The 25176-nt window shown below is 38.9% G+C and overlaps 1 protein-coding gene and 1 non-coding gene across 3 annotated transcripts; both read right to left on the reverse strand.

Moving 5' to 3' along the window:
- Positions 1-325: 325 nt before the first annotated feature.
- LOC124155350 (40S ribosomal protein S7) lies at positions 326-24597 on the reverse strand. 2 transcript variants are annotated; one of them, XM_046529090.1, is made up of 5 exons: positions 24501-24597; positions 23982-24155; positions 17579-17760; positions 13668-13818; positions 326-450 (listed from the first exon to the last, which is right to left on the reverse strand). In XM_046529090.1, exons 2-5 carry the CDS (start codon positions 24153-24155, stop codon positions 373-375), a joined length of 585 nt encoding a protein of 194 aa, XP_046385046.1. In that variant the 5' UTR covers positions 24501-24597; the 3' UTR covers positions 326-372. The 2 variants fall into 2 exon arrangements, with proteins under 2 accessions (XP_046385046.1, XP_046385047.1); XM_046529091.1 differs by lacking the exon at positions 24501-24597 and adding an exon at positions 24276-24417.
- On the reverse strand, positions 20352-20480 carry LOC124156681. The gene has a single exon (XR_006864383.1). It is a non-coding gene; the product is annotated as a small nucleolar RNA SNORA35 (small nucleolar RNA).
- Positions 24598-25176: the final 579 nt, after the last annotated feature.

Raw genomic sequence — 25176 nt, forward strand, 5'->3', positions numbered from 1 at the left:
CCGGTTCTTGGCAGAGAATCGAGGAATCGAAGAATCGAACCGACCCATCACTAGTAATAACTCATAATTGAATATGATTCTTATTTACCTTGAAATACATTAATACGCAATGCGTAAAAAATGATTGTCATCTAACCCAATCGAGAAGTAGTATTTCCCATGCACAAAAAGACAAACTGATTGTTAAAAAAAATGCAAAATTGCATTTAAAGAAATACTTCAATGGCTGCCAATACTATGTTGTGACCCACATACTAGTAACATAGAAATTATAGTGACAGGAATGTGGTAAGTGTAGTTAAAGTACATAGGAATGAAAAAGCAATTGCTTGTTATTTTTTATTGAACAGTTCAATGGAATTCATGCTTAAATTACAAATAAGGTTCAGGAAACTCAAACGTCACCTCTCGGCCGGTGAGCTTCTTGTAGACAGAAGTGAAGGTGTCCACCTGAGGAGAGAGGAAAATGGTGAACTCTCACTCGACATGACAGTGCACTCAAATAATAACATAAGAGAGGTCAACGCAAGCGCTACGCAAGGGACCCAGCACACACAAACCAACAATCCCACAGCCACAGTAGCTTAAAAGTTGTGACCATGGCGTCAGTGAGAGGTTATCATGTTATATCCAAATTAAAACGACCACAATCCAAATTTAGGATCTCCAGATGAATCCATGAGTCATTCATCATTTGAGGCAATGGCATTGACACAATGGAAATGAACAAATCCTGAGCAAGTGACCACTTTCATTGAGCCTTTACTCACTCTCCATACCTCGTGACTCATGACCTTCCACACACATTTTGACACAACTGAATTCAGAAATGATAAAGGACCCCCTCATCCCAATTGCATCGATGCACTCTACATAAGGCTTCTTTCACACATTCAAGGAATACTTAACGTGCCTGCACAAGCAGTCATTTCACTTGGTGAACTAAAGAAAGGCACATATCTTCTATTGTTCTTGTATACATAAGGACAGCACAAGTCAATTCCTTATTTCCCCAATACATACAGTGAAAATGCAAGTCCCTCAGATGTCCTAATTTTCCTAAAACCCAGTTACACTGTCTCGTCATCAAGAAATTGATTAAATAAACATGGTGATACAGTAGACTCTCGTTAATACGAACAACGTTGTTACGAAGTTCTCGTTATTACGAAGCAAACCGTTGGTCCCGTCGAAAAGGCCTATCCAAGCTATAGTAAAAGAAACGTTATTACGAAATTTTCGTTTTTACGAAATTACGAACCTATGTCCCGGTCCCGGCAGTTACAATATGAACTTTATTACGAAGTTGCACGCACAAGTCACGGTATTTAGGTGGATATTCACTACACTTAAGTTTCAATAATTGCGCCACGTTTAAGTTATTCTCGTTTACTGTGCCTAAGAGCGTCAATTATGGTTCTTTATTCAGTTTACACGCAACATCATATAACTAGCTTCATTCCTGTGTAGTCAGGGTGCCCTACTCAACCGTTCGTAAACAGGATGTACAGTCAGACCTCTTCCTATGCACATTCGATTTACGAATTTTCAGAGATACGAGCATTCAAAATTTTCAAATTTCAAATTTGGCGCCTTTCGATTTGGCCGATACGACGCGGTGTGGCGCTGGGAAACTCACTGTGATCATGATCTGAATAAGGAATCAATGAAAATGGAGTGAATTTAGGAACTGTTCAACGTTTCGCCCGCTCTTCGTCACCGCGGGGAGCTATTTTTTCGGCTCCGAATGCATCGCAGGCCCCGCTAGATCAGTTCGCCACATGCGTGAGGAAGCGCATACGTGTAATGCAGTGTTGCATCCCGCAGGATAACCTTACTCTGCGATAAATTACATACAGTCCGGCTGGCGAGGGTTGTCCGATTACGGCACAATAGGATGGGCGGATAATCCTGCGCCAGCACGGTTTAAAGCCAACCGCTGTCCCCCAAACGCACCTCACACCCTCGCCTAGTCATACAACGTTGTCAAATGCATAAACGAACACCGAAATAAGCCTGATCCACCAAAATAAGCCCATTCTTCGAATCACAGAACAAGTGATTATTCCTCTAGGTCCTTGACGCTCGTCGTCCCTTCCGGATCTTTTCTTCACGGAACACTTTGTAAGCGTTTCCCTTTCTTACCTGGCAGCCTTGCCCCCTCCACGGACCTAGACCATTTGGTCTGTAATTGGACAACTCTCGGTGGTTGGACTGTAATTTTATCAACCTAGGAACAAGGTCTTGGGACGCATCGAGTTTGAATATCGGAGTTCATGTATTCGGGAAGATATCAACCCTCGATTGCGTCATGGCGCAGTCTTCTGTTGAAAAACTGAAACGCATTTTCCTGTTTATATTTCTTTCCGCGTAATTCAATCGCGTTTATAATACACTATTCCTTTCGACGATTCCTAAAAGAAACGTTCTTACGAACTTCGTTATTACGAACCTCCGATTTTTCGGTCCCGTGAACTTCGTAATAACGAGAGTCTACTGTAACAATGCTTACTCTACTTCCAAGGTAGATGCTCTCACCAACAAATTACCATGATAAACGATGTAGGTCCGACCAATAAGCTCCATTGATATCCCAAATTTGAATTTATACCACTTCACATTGCTTGCGAGTGTTGCATAATTTGTAGCATAGATGTCATAATTAATCACCTTTTCCACACTCAAGTAGGCCATTCAAATCTTACCACAGCAGGTATTGGCTAATAAATAATAGACCCCAAAAATTCACTCTAAAAAAACACTCCTAATTAGTTAAACAAGAAACGACCCCTGAAAACAGCAACATTCAAGTCATCAAGCTCCCTCATGACTATTTGAACTTTTATCGGGTTTCCACATGGATAAGATATTCGAAGAGTGCCTTCAAATAACTTACCCATGCGGAAACCCGAGAAAAGTTTAAATATTCTGCTCGCCAGTGAAGTGAGAAATCATACTCCCTCATGACTAATGCAACGGAGCTTCATTTGACCGTAAAATGTCATCTCCACAAATTTCACACAGCAAAAATTTCTTTCTCTACAGAAAATAACATGTTGACTTAAAAATTGCTTCAAAAGAGATAATCTGTGAACTAATATAATACACGAAGTAGAGCCGAGCTGCTCGATTTGTCAAACCCTGCCACAGGCACACACAGAGCATTACCATCCCTTCACACGGCACAATTTCAATCATGAAATTAATTAAATGTGGCGCATGGGATGGATGAGTAGCAGAATTATCTGTCAAAAGGGATGAGATACAAACTTAAATTCAATAGAAAACCTCATAAGGTTCAATTTTCAATCTTCCAAGCCTTATTGAAGCATGCCTTCACCTTCCCGGATGAGATTTGTGTGTTATGTTTATAAGAAGGTGCCCACACCAAGTGCACACCTAACAAATGCCATCACAAGACATTACTTCAAAAATGTACTTGTCAAAAGAACTCATATTAGCATTTTCTTTGGAAGCCTCTCATTAAGATTGAAGACCTAGTCACAAAGATCACCAGACACACAGAAAAGATCACAAAAACAGCAGTGGCCAAAATAGCTTTATTCTCGATACACACCCTTCAATTATTGGCTACCAGGGGTCAAGGGACTGTTTCTATTCACAAAAAAAGCTGCTACTGAAGAAGGATGGAGGTACACCCATGCCTCGCATAGTGCAATTTCAATTAGTGCAATTTCGATACAGCACAAATTCGTTCCTCAGAGAAACATCGCAATGCAGCATAGCCTAATCAAAAAACTTTAACGCTCTCATGATAAAAGATGAACTTGCACCAAGTACACACGAAATTGCTATCATTTTACATATATTAATAGTATTGCTTGCCTCAAATCTTGGTTGTTTATATATTAATCAAAATCCATTGCTGTGCATTGGCCAAAAGCATTACTCGTCATTGGGTCCAGATAGCTGGCCTACCGAAGTAATAATCTCGTCTCCTTGACAGAGTGACAATCGCTAATTTAGATCATTAATTAAGTGTGGAGCCAGTGGAAATGAGTTTTTTTAAGCAATACGGTTTGAGACATAATTTTTGCCGTCATAGGTAATCGGGCGATTGACTCCCAGGAAGAGGGTCTACGCTTAAGCCTTCAAGGTCATCGGTATTCACGGGGGAGAAATGGAGCAGTGGCCGAGTTGCGTATGAATAGCATCACCATATAAAGGGTCCACTATAGAGTCTAGAGTCTCGAACACAATGGCTTCATTCCCTCCCAGCAGTCATAGGCCCTCTGCATCTCAGGAATACAGTGCAGCAGTAGGTGGTGATTTCGATAGAGCCGTACAGAGTAAAAACCAAGAGAACAATGGCAAAAAATAGGAATGCGGGTAGAGAAATCAAGAAGTTATCAAGAAAAACCATAAACCTAGAAGAGAAATTGAAAGAGGTCAATTGCTTTGAAAATGGAGAGCGTCAAAGCGATATTGTGTGGAAGTTTAAACTCACGATGCCTTATTCTGAATAGAGACTAAGCTAAAACATCAGTGGCCTCCGCCGCACCAACTTCAACCAAGCGGTCAACACATACGGAAAGTTCATTGTGAATCTGTACAAAAACACGAGGGTGGTAATCGCTCAGAGACATTTAGTGATAGCTCCGATTGGTTCCAGAATTTTGAACGGCAAGCAGGTATTTTCAGTGTGGCAATATTTGGTGAATCTGCAAGTGTTGATAGTGCAGTCACCACAAACATTTTCTCATCAAGTCCAAGCTCTGATTGAAAGTGGCTCCTTTCCCCCTCAACTAGTTTTTAGTGTTGACGAGACGATATTCTATTGGAAAAGAATGCAATCTCGTTCATTCTTTTTCAGGGATGGAAAACCTGGGTCAGGTTTCAAGACATTTAAAGACCGTTTCATGCAGCTGGTAATGCCTCAGAGGACTTCAAATTAAAATGATTTATCATTCATTAACTCCGCTAGCTATGAAATGGGACAGAGTAGTATGTTAGCCTACCTGCACGACAGAAGGGAATTTCAAAAACACGTACGAATTTTTTTAACGTGAATTAAAGTCATTAAATGCGTGCCCACTATCTTAAAAGATATTTTAAACTGTAAACATTTATACAAATAAGGTTTTCTAGGGCTATTTGTGGGAATATATATAGTTTATATAAAGAATATATATATATAGTTTAGAGGAAATTCAATTCCCAACACTTATGCTACCAGGAGCACATCCCTATCTTCCCAATGTTAAAACGCTCTTGTATAATGCAAATTCGTATAGTGCAAAGACCCCAAGGAACGCATCCCTTGCGTTATACGAGGCATGGGTGTACTGGAAAACCTAACCACAAGCAAGGCAGAGTCAAAGGGGCATTCACCTAAACATATTACAGTGAAACCTCGATATAACGACACCCCACGGTGCACTAATAAACACTCGCTATAGCGAATTGTCGCTTTACCGGAGGTGGAGCAAATAATAGCCAATATACCTGTTGCGAACAGATATACAGGAACAGGAGTGGTGCGGCGACAGATAAACATCTATCCGATAAACGTAAGCATAAATCCAGACGAAAGGCGATGTTTTTTTGCATCACTAAATTTCTTTACTCAAATAACGACTAACTATTCAAACAATTTATAAGCGCCGCACTGAGTAAAAATCATGCAAAGCATTGTTTCGTAATCATTATATTTATCGAACGACAGTTTACCACATAAATTTGAGACTGAGCACTCCATTAACTTCATTTCTAACAGATCGCTAGCAATTACAGAGGTAAAGGAGTCTTCATGAAAGTCTTCCGGCGGTGAAACCCTCGCTATGGCGAGAGCCAACACCGAAAGGGTCTCGTAAAAACGAATTTTTTAACACTCTTATTATAGGGTCAATTGACGGTGCATCGGCTATCTCTCGTAATAGCGGGGGTCTCGATATATCCCGTACTCGCTTTAACGAGGTTCCACTGTACTAGAGATGGGTCGAATAGCAGATTTCTCAAAATCTAATATCAAATTTGAGCATTAAATCATTGCTCGAATACTCAAATACAGTAGATTCCGTTTAATGGGTCCACCGGTTACTTGGGGCAGGTCTTGAAGAACAGAACCCAATAGAGGAATATCCCAGAGTATTCTCCGCTTAATTGGGGCATCATGCCGCTTTATTGGGCCATGAGTTGGCAACATAGACTCTATACTCGCGACCAAATTAAATTTTTTTGTTTTCAGAATACTATTTTTTTATATTTTCCTCCTTTGATTTACTCTTATTTTTCACTAATGTTCCTATTCTTGCCCTATTTTGAATGTTCTTGTTGTTATACTATCCGTAAGGGAATAGGACTCTTCTTTAATAGGACTTGGTAAAAGACATTCATTCAGCGTCGCCCATGGCCATGGAAAATATTTTTAACAAAAATGTTATAATTCTGAAAAATGACAATAAATTAACTAAACTCACTGATTCATTAATTAAATTAATAGTTGAATAAACTTTTGTTGCATTATAAACATTCTTTAGTCTTCTTTCTACCATTTCAAAGTTTTTTATGCCCATATACAAGAGAGTTCGCCTAATTGGGGCAGCCGCTTAATTGGGGCAAAATGCACAAGTTTCCATATGCCCCAATTAACCGGAATCTACTGTACCTCGAAAACTAGAATTGCGCAAAGCACATTAACCCTTTTGTTGCAGTGAACGTCCTTTTCTTCCCCCCAGCCATGCGCATGCGAGGGGTAGGTTTTCAAAGATTGAGCAGCAGCGAAAGGCTTAAACACACGTTTTTTCTTCTATTTCACTTGATGAATGCATAAACAAAGAGGTGAACATCAAATACATTTTTAAAATATACTTATTTATTTTGAGTAAATTCCTCACATTGATTGTTGTTGCTTTACATCAGCCATTTCCTTTGTTGGGTGACACTGTTTAGACAGACTTATCTCCAAAGCCAATTAATTTTTTATCATCTCAACTTTATTTGAATCTTGGAAATCACTGATTTTGAATCGTACATCAAGAAATGTGGAAAAAGTGAAAATTGTTCTTTTTCCAGAAATTCATATAACTTTTATTGGAAAACAGCAAATCGTTAACGAAACCTTGTAATGACTATGCGAAAACTTCTGTTTCTAGGAAATTAATAATGGGTCATTCCATGTCAGTTCATCCAGGCATGACACCCACCGACTCGGATTTTGATGAAACTTGCCAATTTTCATCCTTCCATGCTGGAATGAAACAGTGTAAAATATTTCTTGGCTATCTCTAATACTTTTTTTTTCACGACCATTTGAAGTTTGGGTGAAACTGCAGTTTTTCAATGAATGCGGTCTCCAGAGGCACTTGTACCTCCAGAGGGAAATAATTTGTCTCAGCCATAGTTTTCATCTGATTCGTATGAAAATTTGCAGGTTTACTATAGAAGTCATGAGGATTCCAAAAACTAATTGAAAAATATCCTAAGGAATATTGGAAATTCTCTAAACTCGTATGTTTCATAAGATTTTAGAAAATTTTGCGTCAAAAACATGGTTCTATAAAACATCAAATTTTGACCTGAGGCAATATCTGAATCAAGCTAAATTATTTTTTCTAATATTCCTTAAGGTATGACCCACCACCTGTAAAAATAAAATTCATGGCTTTTTGCTTGCTTTGTTGTAAAAAAAAAATTATGCAAAAAAAATCCCTTTTCACGACTCTGGTCGTCAGTGTTGGGTCCTCCTTCAAGTGTGATGAAATGCTTGTGTTAACTGTTTTCTATATCTAAGAAAATATTTACAACATGTATCTAGTGCATAATACATTCAAAAATTCAAACATTTTTTATGTGCAGGTTGTTTTTCTCCCGATAAGAAAAATATATTTTTGAAATAGAATATTTTAAGGAATTCATAGCACTTACCCATCATTGCTGGGGAAAACTTGATTGTTGCTGTATAAAACACATCAAAATACAGGGTGCATGTCAATACAAGTTAACTTTCTCCATTTTGTATTGACAAAAAACTTCACGAATGTGTTTTACTTCATTAATGTTGCACAACTTATAAATGAACAATCACAATATATAGTCACTTTTGTCTGTGCATCAATTTGTAGTTCAATAGGATAGTATCCAAGGTCTTCACTAAGGCCTATCTCTGAGAAAGCTAATATTTCAGTTACACTAGAGTTACATTTTTTTCCCAGTAGTGGTAACTCCAAGTTTTCCTTTTAAATCCAACAGCCGTTGGTTCACACGTTCAATGTCTTTCTCCGAGAAGTAATACATTCGTCCTGAGCCTCTTGTGGTAGGAGTTTCCACGTAACAAATGACATTATTTACAGGAACATTGCAAATATCTTCTTTCTCTTTTGGCCAGTAAAATGATAAAGAATTTCACTTTTATATCACATGGATCAACATCCTTTGACATAAGTAGCCCAAAAAACCAGTGATTGTCATACAAGCAGGCCACAAAAGAATTTGGACAAGTTTTTGTTAAAATTTCTTCCCAACTTGGCTTTGTCAAGAAATTGTGGACAGAACTGTATGTGGTATCAAAGCTAATTTTTTTTGTCGCAATAATGTATATAAGAATGGTAGCTACGAGTACCTGGGATTGTTTTTACAAGGTACCAGCGAGTTTCTAATTGTTGCCGAATCATTGATAATTGTTCTTTTTTTAAAACGTAAAATGAAATTTTATCCACTTTGTACTTGCAGAACTCAAAACACCTTTACAATGGAAGTCATTGTATTACCCAGATCCCGCTGAAGGCTTTCTCTTGTAAGAATGCACTTAACTGTTCCACCTATCCCATCACATGGAGATTTCCCATGACTAGTTGAAAAAAAAGACCAAGAAGCATGCAAGTCAAAGTCCAGGTGATGATGGCATAGGTTTATAAAGTTTTTACAGTTCTTATATTGGCCGGCACAACCATCCCTGAAATATTGCACTTTCTTTACTTCAAGGAACTTTTCCTTTAAAAACTGAGTGACTATTTTTTGCGTTTCAAATACGAAAGTTACGTCATGTTCTAGATCGTCAGAAAACACACACAAACTTGACACACACAGATCTTTCTTCAGCTGTCCACGAGAATAAATTACCGCTGGATGTAGGGAACAACCATCCTGATTCCAGTGATGACCCTGAACCTCATCTTGTATTACATAATGGTAGTTTTCTCTGAAATCCATCAAAACAATGGCTTCATCTGGCTGTAGGTTATTTTTTAGTTCTCTTAGGTATCTCGCCTGGGATTTGTTTATGAAGGAATGTGGGAGAAGTTTTTCCAGATTGTTCACCAGACTATTGATGTATTCATCCAGAGTCACTGTTAACCTAATTTATTGGGTCCGATCTGTTGTCACCCATTGTATGTCACTTCATCTTCAGGGTCCCATTCCTCAAATTTACTTTTCAGATGCTCCTTCAGTCGTTTGTCAGACATACATTCTGAACAGTGCCGTAACATGCAATCCATGTTATCTTTGGAACATACCAAGCAGTCAAATAGGTTGTTTTAGGTCTCCTCTATAGAGCATCCGTGGAGAAGAAGTGATGCATTCTGATGGATAGCACAGACACACACAGAATGGGTTTCAGAGGATAATAATATTAATAATATTTTATTAACTCCGTAGGGATACAATTATCCATGGGTTTCGTCAAGATTCAGAGAGACATAAAAGAATCACAAAACACAGATTACAAAATATCAAGAGCCTGCCAACACGCACCATTTAGGCCGCAACAGACAGAATTTGGAAAACCCTATTTTTACAAGTGGGAATACAAATTAAAAAGCTGCATACAGCTCATTTAGGTTACTTAGAAGTAACCTCTTTTGCTTGTGGACATTTTTGGACAGACCTTATCTTTCATTCCTGGCATAAGGCGTGAATACTCGTAATTTTGGTAAAGTGACTGAACTAAGTCCACTGCAGTTTGTTCTATGTTTTTGCCCCTCCTTGGATCTGGTATGGCTATGATGCTTTTCATTCGTAGAATTCCCTAGCATGCCGAATTGTATATTCACTAACATTAATTTCGGTGGCTACTTTTTTCCTACTCCACCAAGTCGGAGCTAGTGTTAGTAGCTTAATTATCTCTCGCTGACTGCCTGCTGTCACCAGTTTTTCTTTTAGTAACCCAACTAGCACATCCATATCACTCGCTTTATCAAGAACTTCTGAATCATGCTCTGGAAGGAAATCTTTATCCAGTCCTTTGAAAACCTTTTTGTTCAAAGTAGAACAACATTAATGAGGTAAAAAACATTCGTGAAGTTTTTTGTCAATACAAAATGGAGAAAGTTAACTTGTATTGACATGCACCCTGTATTTTGATGTGTTTTATACAGCAACAATCAAGTTTTCCCCAGCAATGATGGGTAAGTGCTATGAATTCCTTAAAATATTCTATTTCAAAAATATATTTTTCTTATCGGGAGAAAAACAACCTGCACATAAAAAATGTTTGAATTTTTAATGTATTATGCACTAGATACATGTTGTAAATATTTTCTTAGATATAGAAAACAGTTAACACAAGCATTTCATCACACTTGAAGGAGGACCCAACACTGACGACCAGAGTCGTGAAAAGGGATTTTTTTTGCATAATTTTTTTTTTACAACAAAGCAAGCAAAAAGCCATGAATTTTATTTTTACAGGTGGTGGGTCATACCTTAAGGAATATTAGAAAAAATAATTTAGCTTGATTCAGATATTGCCTCAGGTCAAAATTTGATGTTTTATAGAACCATGTTTTTGACGCAAAATTTTCTAAAATCTTATGAAACATACGAGTTTAGAGAATTTCCAATATTCCTTAGGATATTTTTCAATTAGTTTTTGGAATCCTCATGACTTCTATAGTAAACCTGCAAATTTTCATACGAATCAGATGAAAACTATGGCTGAGACAAATTATTTCCCTCTGGAGGTACAAGTGCCTCTGGAGACCGCATTCATTGAAAAACTGCAGTTTCACCCAAACTTCAAATGGTCGTGAAAAAAAAAGTATTAGAGATAGCCAAGAAATATTTTACACTGTTTCATTCCAGCATGGAAGGATGAAAATTGGCAAGTTTCATCAAAATCCGAGTCGGTGGGTGTCATGCCTGGATGAACTGACATGGAATGACCCTAATGCTATTCACGAGGGGGATAACTTGAGAAAGTGTGACTGCACTTCCACTTGCAAGAAATGTTGCTCCTTCAAAAACATCCAGAACATCAATCAATTGCTTGATAGCATCGCACTGTGGTGGAGTTATGTCTACATTAAAACTCAGGTTAGAGGCAGCTAATGTTATGGCTTGGTTCTGTTCTGGAAGACGGCTCATCATTTGAAAAAGGGAGTTCCATCTTGTGGGTTCATCCTGGATGAGCATAGAATGAGAAGTAGCAAAAATAATTTTTTGAATGTAAGTGTATTTATGCATTCAGCCAGGGGCCCACGAACATGCCGTTTTTACTATTACTTTAATGAAAATTTTGATCTGTAAATAACTTTGAAGCATCATTGCGGAGCCATTGTTCAGCATTTAAAAAAAAACTGACATCGGGGGAAAGCAGCATCCTTGTAGTCTTCAAATTCCTGATGATCTTTCCAATGAGTGGAACGGTTTGGGAGCAGTAGCTCAATGCATAACAGAAGGTACTCCAAAAATCTATATTTTTTCCTGCCTTATATAACTTTTTTGAGGGGTTTTGTGGGCGAAACTGGGGAGTTTCGGATTTTTTTCCCCAATCATTTTCAGTTGCCCACGTCGAACAATATCTTTTCCTCACTCAAATCCACGAATTTGATGCAGTTCGTCAACTTGCCTAAAACAGTGCTGCATGCACTAAACGACTTGAGTCATCTACATTTTTCCGAGCCAACTACCAACGACGTGTGTGCAACGGTGTATGGCAGAAAATTCAAAGTATTCGATACTGCACTTACAAGGAGAGGTCGCCAAAGTGATGTTCAGGATCTGGACGCGGATGTTATTTTCTAAAACTATATAGGTAAGGTAGAAAAAGTGTCACGGCTTTCTTCCACATAGGCCCGGGTTCGAGAGATATTCGCATGTACAGATTTCGCGCAGCATTATCTCCCTTGAGTAAGCGCCCCCTCTCATTAACGGCCGTGGCGGTGCGGTCTAGGGCGTTAGTCTTGTATGATTAGTTAGTGTCCCGAGATCGAGACCCAGTGCCGGCAATTTTTTTTTCTCTCTTCCAATTTTTGAAATCACTGTTCCATTTTACCCCAATTCGTTTTAATTAGTTAATTCGCGATTTTTTAAATTTAATATCAATTTATGAATTTTAAACGAAACTCCGAATTGTGCCTTACCACGCGAATTAGACGACGTATATAAATAATTACACGTGAATTTCCGTGTAATGTGCTCATCATGTGCACCGATGCACACCTCTGCCTCGCATCAATTAACCGATTGTACATCCATTCGTGAATCGTACCCCGGTTTTTGACGCGTGTGCCTCCACTTTCAATACCTTTTTTACATTCCTGAAGCACCAGTATTTTCCAGCTTAAACGTTTTTTATTCAAAATTTAATTTCCACCAGGCATTCTCTCCATTAGATTTCTAACCGCCCACGCACTGTCATCCCAACGAATCTCGATCTTTACAACAAAATGTCCTTCCACTCACCATACGTCCCTTATGACCTGCCTTCTAGTGTCCTTCAAAGACTTCCGTCCCAACAACCCTGCATCCACAACTGACCCTCGATAATCCCTGAACGAGGCACCGAGGCTCAATTGTGTGAAAGCGGGTGCGAAAAGTAAACAAAGAAGGCCTCGAAAACGGCTTGGGTAGGCTGCTGGAAAGCAGGATCATTGTGCTGGATGGGTGGAAGAGGAAACTAGCTAGGGTCAGTAACTGAATGTGAGGATAGGCAATGGTGTTTATTTGTTGAAAGAAAGACTTGAGATTACGAATATACGAAGAGGCTGTGGGACCAATGGCTAGGGCGAGGATGATTAAATTCCCCGGAAATTTGCGTGTAAGTAATTATATACGTCCTCTAATTCGCGTGGTAAGGCACAATTCGGAGTTTCGTTTAAAATCCATAAATTGATATTAAATTTTAAAAATCGCGAAGTAACTAATTAAAACGAATTGGGGTAAAATGTAACAGTGATTTCAAAAATTGGAAGAGAGAAAAAAAAATTGCCGGCACTGGGTCTCGATCTCGGGACACTAACTAATCATACAAGACTAACGCCCTAGACCGCACCGCCACGGCCGTTAATGAGAGGGGGCGCTTACTCAAGGGAGATAATGCTGCGCGAAATCTTTACGTGCGAATATCTCTCGAACCCGGGCCTATGTGGAAGAAAGCCGTGACACATTTTCTACCTTACCTATATAGTTTTAGAAAATAACATCCGCGTCCAGATCCTGAACATCACTTTGGCGACCTCTCCTTGTTAGAGCATAATTATTCGAGATCTCGAATATCGAATACTTTCAAGTATTCGAGGTATTCCAGTATTCGCGGATACTATTCGTGCATCTCTACAAGTAACTACTCAAAATTTCACAGTTCACACTCAATCAAAATGGCAATTCACTTTGACGTAATATGGAATAAAAATGCAGAGAGAGCACCTAGAAATAAGGTGGTCTGACCCTCCCAATTGAGCTGCAATGAAAGTCACCCAACTGACCTTGTGTTCTATGTTCGTTTGCTGATTCTTGTCAAGGTGGACTTTGATAAGTTGAGAGCCGTCCAGCCTCACCCGGATCCTCTTGCCAACTATCTCGGCAGGGAACACCAAATCCTCCAGAATAGCATCGTACACGGCAGTCAATGTTCGGCTGCAAATAAGAAAGGGAAACCATTAGTACGATCACATTTCACGCACCAACTGTTCTGTGAATTTCGAATGTAATCTTATTGGTCCACCACACAACAAGTTTCCGGTGTCATCATCATTCAATGTTTTCAACAGCAAACATGGAGACTTTGTGAGAGTGATGTTCCGAATATAAATGCCATTGCTATTTTATGAAACTATACCGGCAATACAGAAAGAGTGTTGTAGTTTTCTTCCCCAAAGGCCCCGGTTCGAGAGATAACTGCAAGTAAAGATTTAGAGCACCATGACTCCCCTCGACTAAACTTGCATTCCTACATCATCAGCATACACACCACCTGACACAGATAATTAAGAATTTACATTCCCAACTCATCAGAATCCCTTGAGAAAGTGACCAGCATCGGTAGGGAAATGTTGGGGCCACCCAAGAATTGACATGGCGACATCGCCCAAAAGTTTTTATTCATAATTATCGGAATAGTTTCAGAAACATAGACATTAATTAGTTTCAAAACATCACTCTTACAATGACTCCTTGTAAGAATATGGAAATTCCCTGAAAAATCCACATTTCACCAATTAATAATTTTATTTTTTTCCAGAGAAAATATAAATTTCTCACAGCACTCAAAATTACGCTGAGTCATGATTGCATGCCCAGTAAATTGCCAGATCTAAATTCGAGCTGCTACCTGGGCATGCTAGTACTCAGGAGCATTGCTGCAATGCAACCAAGCCACCAAAAGTAATGATGAGAAAGGATAAGCAGCAGAAAAAAGCATCAGCAATGGCTGTGACACTTTCCCGGCAAACAGAATATTTAAACTCTTACAAAAACTTACCCACATGGAATCTCGAGATAAGTTTGAATACCCGGAATGGACGCTTTCTGATTTAATCATTAAGGGTGTGGAAATAGGAAAATACCCAATTACAGTTATTCCAAAAACATGGCTCTCACAGTTAATTGCTAAAACAATGCAAAAAACTAAGGGAAATTAACTTCACAGCTCACCAACAAAGGCATGTTCCTCAAACTACATATTTACAGAATATGACCTATAAGAACAAGATATACCCATACACAATGCATTGCAATCATTTGCTGTGATAATGGGGAATGCAAAACACAACAACACAATGGAATTTTGACTTGGGAACTTGAAAAGAAAATCACACAACCAGGGTTCCCACTCCATATAAATTTTAAAATTCACATTTTTTCCAGGTTTTCACGCTCTAAATGTCTTCAATTTCACAGTTAGTAGGCAAACAATGGTCGCGTTCAGCAGACTCAACAGTTGCGGAACCGGTGAGACAATTTCTGCTGAACGCTCTCTGGTAGGTCACCGGTGTTACTGATCAGACGCCATTTTTTCCACCGGAGAAAATCACCGATCACTGGTTGGAACATGTTGAGAATCAATATGGCTGCGCCCAGTACTAGCACGTCGTCTGGTGCTATAGTTACAAAAAGATATGCTTACGGAGGAATGACATATGAAATTCTGGATACTGAAGAAAAACAAGTAAAACTGGCTTCAGGTTTGTCATCGACTAAGTAAGCTATCGTCCTGAAAACGAGGGACTATCCTTTCGTAATAGTTTTCATTCCGCAGCCTCTTTCTTCTGAGGCGTACGGCTTAGGGATTTCTTCTAAAGAATCTTGTCTCGCGTTGAATTAAACCGAACAAATTGTTCACAGTATCATCGTCTCCTGCAATTAGAATCGCTAGCGCTTCTAAAAGAATCGCATTACCGCCCATTTTGAATGTATCTGCTCTTTGGTCACGTGACATCACTGCTCAGCAACCGTTCAGCAGATCGCAACGACGGGTCGCTCACCGGTGAGGGATCTCTTGATCCCGGTGAGTATCTGCTGAACGCGACCAATTTTAGGCAGAAATACTGATCACGTAACAATCATCGGTCACACGTTAACTACAAATTTAACAAACGTGACAGACACCGTGGATGCAAACACAGCAATGAAAGTGCTCTCTCTCTCTCTCTCCTGACGTCGCATTTCGTTTGCAAAATAGGGTGCTCTCCTATTATTTTTTTATTGCCTAAATCGAAAGATTTTTACTCCTGGAGTACGTATTTCACGCTTTTAGATTTTTAAATGACGATATCTATTTTTCGCGATTAAATGAAAAGTGAAAATTTTCAAGCGCACAAAAACGCGACAGCTAAGTATGGATGCCAGGAAAACTCCCGTGTGACGTCGTTCTGGTTCCCGCTGTCGCCGGGTGAGGTGACCTTGGGGCGAGGCTCTGAGCGCTGATACGACACAGGATGCTAGTAGGTAGCAGAGTACCAAGCTAGCTGGTAGCGCTTGGCTTACATAAGGATTATTAATACCTTATCAAACGAAGAAAACTTTCCAACCTTAGCCAGTTTTAATAGGTGATTATTAAGACATGTTTCCCTGAGCTCTGTGCCTCATGCATCCATTAGTAACCTCAGATGATGCAAAACTCCTATCTACACGTATAGAATCTAGGTCCCTGTGACGTCACGTGGAGTAGCATCGCATGGGCGCCAATCTGGCCTTTTTCAAATGATGATAAAATTGACCATTGCCACTCGTCTAAACCGGTTTTTCTAAAACCAAATAATTTGCATATTATGAATACACTAATGGTGGGTAACGAATCGCAATCAATGCCTTTCGTTTTCTTTCATGAAGGAAACTACCCTATTCAACTCCGGCTAAGGGTTGAGAGTGGGAAAACAGAGGGACCAGGGAAGATAAGAAGTGTCTGAATTTTTGTAAGTGTTAATGAACACTTTGGTTACCAGTCTTCTGGCTTTGGTAGAAGCTTAAGGTGAATGTGTCTCGTCATGGCACACGGACCAATAATTTTGCTTCGAATGTACGCGTGCAGATACATGCATGGACAGGGTCTGACTAACTGACCTTGAAATATGATCAAAATATCAATTTTTCTTTTAATCTGTCAATCTTAGCTATTCAATCGTAAAATCAAGACAGATTTTTAAGGCTTTAAGACGAAATTCACGGCTTTTTCCACGTTTTTAAAGTTTTCAAGGCTGAGTGGGAAACCTTCAGAACATCAGTGGCAGTTGTATACATTTATGTCACAGAAAATTCCAGAGTCAATTTGATATTTCCCAAATATTTCCATTGAATATAAAATTCCCCAACATTTCTCAGTTTCCCCAAGAGAGCCAAAGAAACAGTGATGATGCACACTCTTGGACACACGCACAAACAAAATCTACGCTCCACTCTAACGGCAACAATGGTTGGACAAAAGGAGTCTGATCTTACAAAGCACAGCATCCCACTTTCAACAGCGACAACTAGATCATTGCACATCAACTCAACACAAACAGTAATATTGTAAACCTTCTCTCATATTCCTTTCCAATTTGGTGCATTTTTAACTTCCCATGCCTCAAAAACAGGGCATTTAAGGACATTACATTGGAGGAATCCAGTGAACAACAACGGAAGACTGCCACAGACACCCAAGCAGAGGACAAGGGCAACCCGCCTACCCAGGTGGGACTCAAACCCATAGCCCTCAGTTTGACAGGACTTTACCCCACCACCACCAAAGATGGCATTTGTGACCACATCGAGTAATACCAATTTTAATTGGTTTAAAATGATTAAGAAAAACTAAGTGAAGTAATTCAAGGAAATTTGAGCATGGCTTCTGACCGACTCTTACGTCTGCAACTCCATTTTTAATGTAGACAAAGCTATTTAGTGTAAACTTGCTCACCTGCGGGGCCTCTTTTGCTTATTCTTAGTCCTAGTCTTGCGAGTTGGCTTGGGCAGAATTTTCCTCTCAGCAACAAACACAACGTGCTTCCCACTGAATTTCTTCTCCAGCTCACGCACCAGGCGAGTCTGAATCTTCTGAAACTGCTTCAACTGAGGCACTGGAACGTAGATGATGATCGACTGCCAAGCAAGGGGAAAAGGAGTTGGTTAAGGCCATGAAATTGACAAGCAACAGCAGTGATTCTTCATGTGATTTAAAGCATCGAGGCAAGCCGACAGGTAAGCACCCTCGAGAAACTCATTAGTTATGTCTCCTTTAAATATAATTTAAGGTTTTGAAGGCTGATTTTTTCAGATTACCTAGTTCACTTAGGTTTCTTTTTCATGAGAATACATGAGACACTTCATACGATAATGCGAACTGTTGATTCTTCAAACCAGAACCCATCATCAATTTTGACACTCAAGAATCACAACTTGCAAACAGGATTCCTACAAACTCTCCACTCTTTAATTTTTTTGTTCTCCAGTGACAACTTTAAAATTTTGCTTAATTTAAATAGTAAAGCATGTGTACAAAAAAATTTTTGGAAAAATTTAGCACAGTACATTGTGAAAGTACAGTGAGTCCTCGTTCTACGTCACCCCGTTTAACGTCATTTCGCGATAACGTCACGAAAATTTTCCGACCGTTATTCGTGTATCACCCCTTCGCTTTGCGATAACGTCACGTATTTTAAATTTCGCGCGAGAAAAAAGGCGAACTGGCAGGCGTTACAGGTTGTTTGTTTCGTGGGCGGTAATACGGTCAGTCTATTCAAAGTGTAAAACGGTGTGTATATTGTTAATTGCGATTACGGTTTTGGCAAATTTTAGCATCAGAGACATTTCCACGACAATATCCAAGAAAACAATGTTCACAATAATTTTGGTTCCTGTTACTGCGACGATGTTTCAGCGATGATGATGCCTAAGCGACGCCCGCCCACCTCAATTCGCAATTGAAATCATCTCTTCGATTTCATAATCCCAGTTTGCCCACTCTCGCTCATTTGCGCCATTTTGATTTCGCTCCTGACCGGTCCGAAAAGAAATTCTCGTAGCGAGGGTAAGGCCGAGGTAAGGCCTTTGGGCCGGAGCACCGGATCCCCGGTCTGTAGCGTCTGGTAGCATTCATTGGACCGCGAAGCCGAAAAGCAGATGCGGGAAGATACAAAAATGGAGAAGGATTTACGTCACTGCTGCTATTGTCGTTGATGAAGACAGGAACTCTTTTATTTATGCCATAGTTTGGCATTCCCATCGTAAAAAATGCCCCAGATACGGTAAAATTTTTTCGCATAGGAATTGTGAGGTCTAGGAACCGATATTCAATTTTTACATTGTTTTTATGGGATATTATGCTTCGATTAACGTCATTTCGTTTATCGTCACATTTTTCAGGAACGGTAGGTGACGTTAAACGAGGACTCACTGTAAGTCAAATGGCTTTTGCAAATGATGTGGCCTTACCCTACACTTAGGATTGCTGTAGTCCAGTCTAACATCAACATGATATGTGATCTACTTAAACTTTGGCAGTGGTTTGACTTTACTGGTTTAAAATTAAATGAAAGAAAAACTAAATTTTAGTGCTTTGATCTCTATCACCAAGGTTTTAGTTTGTTCTGCCATATCACATTGTGTAATGATTGCAACTGCTCAGCAATTGCACATACAAAGAGATCAAATATTTGGGATTGACTATTTTGGATAATTGACTAATTGACTGAAGTAGGATCTCCACATTTCCTATGTATGTGCTGCCCTATACAATAGCTTAGCATTTCATTTTCTCCAGAAATCCACTCCATATCCATTTAACTAATTATTCTTCCCTTATTCAGTGAAAGTTAGATTTGAGATTAACTTGTTGGGGAGGATCTTATTAAAATATAATTAGGGCTGCTATCAAATTGCAAAAAAAATAAAATCATGTTCCTGAAAAATACGAGAGAGCATACTCCTCCCCATTTCACTTAATTGAAGAGTTCTTGCTCATAGAAAAATGAACTGCTATGAAGTACAAAAACATTTCATGCATACAGAAGCAATATGACCAAAGAAATAGATATTACTTATTAAATAGATAGATAGCAGAGGCTACTGAGTCCATACTGACCCTAATTGAGCCTCATGCTTTTCTTAAGATCCTTTTATTGGTCATAGGACTTAAATTATATTGTCAACTACCAAAAAGTGAAGAGGATACAATTTTTAAGACTTTCCCTTGATTAAGCGAAAAATAGTCAATGTCTTGCATAAGCATTGAAAATGTGCATCACTAAGATTTTTTCTCATTTTTTCTTTTGCTGCCTGAGTGAAGCTGTTGTTGAGGAAAGTTTGCATGCTCTTCTTCTGTTAAAATTTTCTCATATATAAAGAAATACCTTGGCATCATTTGAGCAATGAATTTGAAAAACCTTTGGTACTCTAAAAACATGCCTTACACCTAGTAACGAACCTCACTGCATGTAGGTTTGTAATAATTACTTCTTTAAATTGACACCTCATGAAGAGAAATCACATGAATTCTTAATCAAATGCTTTCTGGGCATGGAACAACACAGAATGGTCCCATCACAGAGCAGCCATTGGCCTCAGCCTATATCATCATATCTAACAAGTCTAATGCCTATAATGTTAATGATTTTAAGAAAAATTTGAAGTCCACTCCCATGGTGAAATTGGCAACAGCCATGACATTAGGAATGCAACACACACAATGTATTAAGTGTATCCAGAGCTTAGAAGGAAAGAGACACAGAAAGTGTCACTTCCTTTACCCATGCACTGGAATTGATGTAGCACCATTGTGGATCACACACGCCCACAAGAGCGTCATGAACTCGATGGTGCACAGAACCAAAATTAAAGTTTAAGAGCTCAGGCAGAATTTAAATAGCAATACCTATTAAACAAGGACAACTCAATCTGATGACTTCAATTGTTGATGACTAATATTGACCACAACCAGGGCAATAAACAACGCCTGAATTCAAATACTCTGTCAAAGTCTTCACATCCCCTGTTGTGCAACCTCTTCCAAGTATCTCATAAAACCATTTTCCTTTAATTCTTTCCTTATGTTCTTTTTTATAGAGGTTACCCAAGTAGAACTCGCTGCGAACGAAAAAATCAGGTAAATATGCTGATTGACCGCTGAGAGTGCCCAATCCCGAGAAGTACTCTTTGGCACCGATTCACACCTCTACCTCGTCTCAATTAACCAATCGTGCACACATTAATCAATCATTTGTAGTTTTTTGAGGCATGTGCCTCCACTTTCAGTGTCTTTTTTCCATTCCTGAACTCCGATATTTTTCGACTTCGTTTTTTTATTCAAAATACCATTTCCATTAGGCTTCCCCTCCATTAGATTTTCTCCACAGCCCACACACTGTCTTCCCAACAAATCTCAATCTTTAAAACAGAATATCCTTCTACTCACCATGTCTCCCTTATGACCTGCCTTCTAGTGTCCTTCAAAGAGTTCCGTCCCGACAACCCTCCCTCCACAGCTGGCCCTCGATAATCCCTGAATGAGGCACCGAGGCCCAATTGTGTGAAAACGGGTGAGAAAGCTACACAAATAAGACTGCGAAAACGGCTTGAGCAGGCTGCTGGAGAGCAGGGTCATTGTACTTGAAGGGCCTTGAAGGGTAGGAGGCAGAACTGGCTAGGGTCAGTAACTGAATGTGAGAATAGACAGTGGTGTTTATGTTATGAGAAGAAAGACTTACGATTACAAATACACCAAGAGGCTGTGGGACTACCTTTTATAAATGCAACTAAGCCAAGGTCATTAAGAGTTGGAGGAGACTTTTACTCGGTGATGTTTCTGGTCGGATATCAACAAGGTGATGTTTTCAAAGGCTCTTCAAATTAACTGGCATGTTAGGCAACTTGATATACCAATCAATAACCATTCTAAATGGGAGCTTAGATGGTGATGTTTACATTAAAATCTCTCAGCGTGTTAAAGGTCATTGAGGGAATGCACTCAAGCTGAAGAAACATTTTTTTGCCTTGGGTGAAGCCCCATGGGAGTGATATGAAAAGCTTAATAATTCTACAATTGAAACATTTCCTAAGAAATATCATGCTAAGCATGGGTATAACTCACATTTCCACTAAGTGCCAACATTATAAAGTGTTAATTAGGCTAAATACAAGCGAATGTGAAGGATCTTTAACCCCTAAGGATAATAACTTTCAAGATGATAAAAATAAGAAGATAGCTCATGAGCCATAAAGATAATTGATTGACTTGGCTCATTATTAATGCAAATGCCAGTAGACCAGACAGCTAATGCCTTATCTTTTCTGAGTAGGTTTTTAGATAAACCAAATCAACAAATGTGGATTGCAAGAAAGAGAATTTGGAGTTAACTACATTTTATGTGTAAGCCTCCTTTCTGGATATGGAAAAGTAAGTCTCCAGGGTTGGGGTGTTAAGTTATTCACATGCTTCACTGATGCACCGGAGAATTGTCACCAGTATTGTGTGTTGGCGGTTGGTAGGTGGATTGCCGTGTTCTACTTGTTATAATAAACAAGTCTGTTAAGCTCTTGAATTGTGTGACAAGCAAGCCTCTCCGTTCCTCTCCACTGCTAATTGTTGACACTTTAGTTTCTTATTACGTTAAAATGCCTTCATGGCACTGAGTACAATCTAAGGTACATCTACTTATACATATTTAATTGGTTTAAGTGGATTAATGCACCCTTCAAGTAGTGAGTCTTAATTATAAGCAGAAATAAACATATTCACTAGGGCATTGCTCATTAATGATGTTGAACGCATTGGAACCAGAGTTGTTTATCACTCCGCATATGGTTGAGATTTTAATGTTAACCTAATTATAATGGATTAGAATTCCATAGTAGGAAGCAAGGCAGTATGTAAGCATCTGTATGCCTTAAATTAATGCACAAATGCACAAAATTGACAAATACTAAGTGTTTGTGATGCATATTTTTATGTGCGGTTGATTGTAAGTGTGGTGCAATTTCATTCCAAGTTGAGAATACACTAACCTCAGTTTTCAACATTCAAGCATTGATAACCCCCCTCAAAGCTACTGTGATATGTAGTTAATGAATTACTCCTTTCTCACAAAAATGTCCATTCAACATTATGTTACCATTCTGCATCACAACAATTCCAATTTTCACTTCTCTCATTACCATTACCAGCACAATTCAAACTCTTCATTCATTACCATTAGGCACTAACCCGGTGTGGAAATTTACCCATTCATTGTATTAGTAACTATCTGAGGTTATTAAATATCGAAAAATTTCATTTCTCCAATTATCTTTTGAGATGGGGTAACCACTACATGACCATACATACACAACATAAAGATTGTGTTCCCACACTTCTAAACATAGAATCACACGTAGCTTTCAGTTAATTCTGAATGAGAAATAACATAAAATAAATTAACTCATCCCACAGATCCACACACAGTGTAGATCGATCAGTGGAGGATAAAAATGAACTAAAAGTAACAAACATTCCTTGACCACCAAGCCATTGGTACACACATGTTCGATACAAAATACTTCAGTTGACGTCACAACTAGATGCACAACGACCTAACATGTAAGCACCATCACACGACCCTTCATATACATACTCTAAAGGCAAATGGGATACTATTGATTACTTCAAGTGCAAAATAGGACTAAAACCGATACCCTAGAAGGACATTGACCGTTCTGACCAATCTGCAGTGGTAGTACTCAACACGTCATCAGTCAAAATCATTACGTACTGTACTAAGACAAGCACCAGAGCGTCTTCGCTTTCAATTATCATTTACTTAACCATGAACGACGGCGAACCACGAGCACAAACGTCAAATCCAAAGGAAATTGGAATCATTGCGGTACACTGCACGTAACCCAGAGAAACAGCATCGGTACTTCAGATTAATGACCAGAGTCAACGACAACTTAATACGAAATTTTCGCATCACAACATGGCAGAAGTATTGACCCTTTCCACATTTCACAAAAAAGTAAATAAAATACAGCACAAATATTTGTGTCCGTGAATACCAAGCTTGCCGAACACCAAACGAAACACCATTAAAACAAGATATTTGTGCTTTAACTCAACCACAAGGGATTTTACAGGGTTTAATTGATCACCCCATCTAATCCTACCCTTGAGATGACTCACAGGGTATTATGTGGATGTAGATGAACCACAGCCTTTGCACCGAATTCCGATAAAATACATTACGCCCAATTCATCAAATCACAGTATCGGTCTACAACAACGTTTACGAAGAGGCAGGGAACAGGCACTGTTATGAATGGAAATGTTCGAATAACGCGGCCCAACTCACCTTTTTACCATTGAGCTCAACTTCTTTCGCTTTAGTAATATACAATTCTCTGAGCTGCGCCTTCAAGTCACTGCTGCTCATCTCCAACTCGAGAAGAGCTTGCGATATAGAGCTTTCGAATACATCTGGTTCGGCTCCTCCACTTTTCACTATTTTTGCACTTGACGTAAACATCTAAAGGAAAATGATGAAAAATAACAATGAGCTTGCGACGCTTTCCACATGCAAGAAAAATCACAATCAAAACAGAACCAACAATCAAAGACAATTCAAATCTTAATACCCCTTTGATACCTTAAAAAATCAATCAAATACTACACGACTGCAATGTGACTACTGAATATGGTGAACCGCACTGAGGTCGAATCCACTGAATATCCGTAGATCTACAAGTCATCCGTTGACCATAACCCACTTAACGCTATCAGTATTAATTAATAACAATAACCAAAATATCTTAGGTAAAACGACTTTGAAATTATCGTATAAAACACATTTTTCACACCCATGATTACTTGCCTTTCTAATCCTGGCGCTCCCGCACGCTGGTAAAGGAAAAAACGTGGCTGCTGTGGAGGTAAATAAGAGCCACCTAGTGCGTGAATCATGAACCCATTCGAAAACAAACAGCACCGATATTCTTCAGCGCCAATTTTAAATGTGGAAGAGCATGGTTTCTATATTGAATACAAAGGGCATAACCGTAATAAACTGCTAAATAGCGCTCTTAAATTAATGAATGCATTTGAATATCCTTAAAACGGTAGATTTTCGGAGAAAAATATTTCATTGGTAAATTTTAACGTGCTTCTATGCATTTTAACATGATATGTAACTCCCATGATATTTTTTAGCAATTAAGTAATATCGCTAACGTGATTGAACTGGAAAGCAAAAAAGATATTGCAATCAGGTTGCGAGTAAATATTCATATTAATGCCAACTGATCAATCTACTTAAATGTATTTTAGCCCTAATATCAACCATTATTTCCGAAGCACTGTGTCCGCACACGCTAAAAAGCCTGATTTATTTGTAGATACAAAAATTTAGAGGATGCTTGAATTTCCCCCTGTAAATGCCACCAAGAAAACTTTTGACAGAATCCAACCCTTTGGGGGCCTCCGAAAACTACTAGAAGAAATAACGACATAATTTGAATTGGTTTCATAAGACAGAAATTTTTACCCCGGGT

Source organism: Ischnura elegans, chromosome 3, assembly GCF_921293095.1.
Source record: "Ischnura elegans chromosome 3, ioIscEleg1.1, whole genome shotgun sequence".
Lineage (NCBI taxonomy): Eukaryota > Metazoa > Arthropoda > Insecta > Odonata > Coenagrionidae > Ischnura > Ischnura elegans.

Bases quoted from the DNA above. Each gene is read 5' to 3' on its own strand.
- LOC124155350 (XM_046529090.1), bottom strand. From the start codon at position 24,155: ATGTTTACGTCAAGTGCAAAAATAGTGAAAAGTGGAGGAGCCGAACCA. The intron at 13,819-17,578 runs GTGAGCAAGTTT...TCTTATTTGCAG, and splicing joins AAGCAAAAGAGGCCCCGCAG to CCGAACATTGACTGCCGTGT. The intron at 451-13,667 runs GTCAGTTGGGTG...CTCTCTCCTCAG, and splicing joins AAACGAACATAGAACACAAG to GTGGACACCTTCACTTCTGT.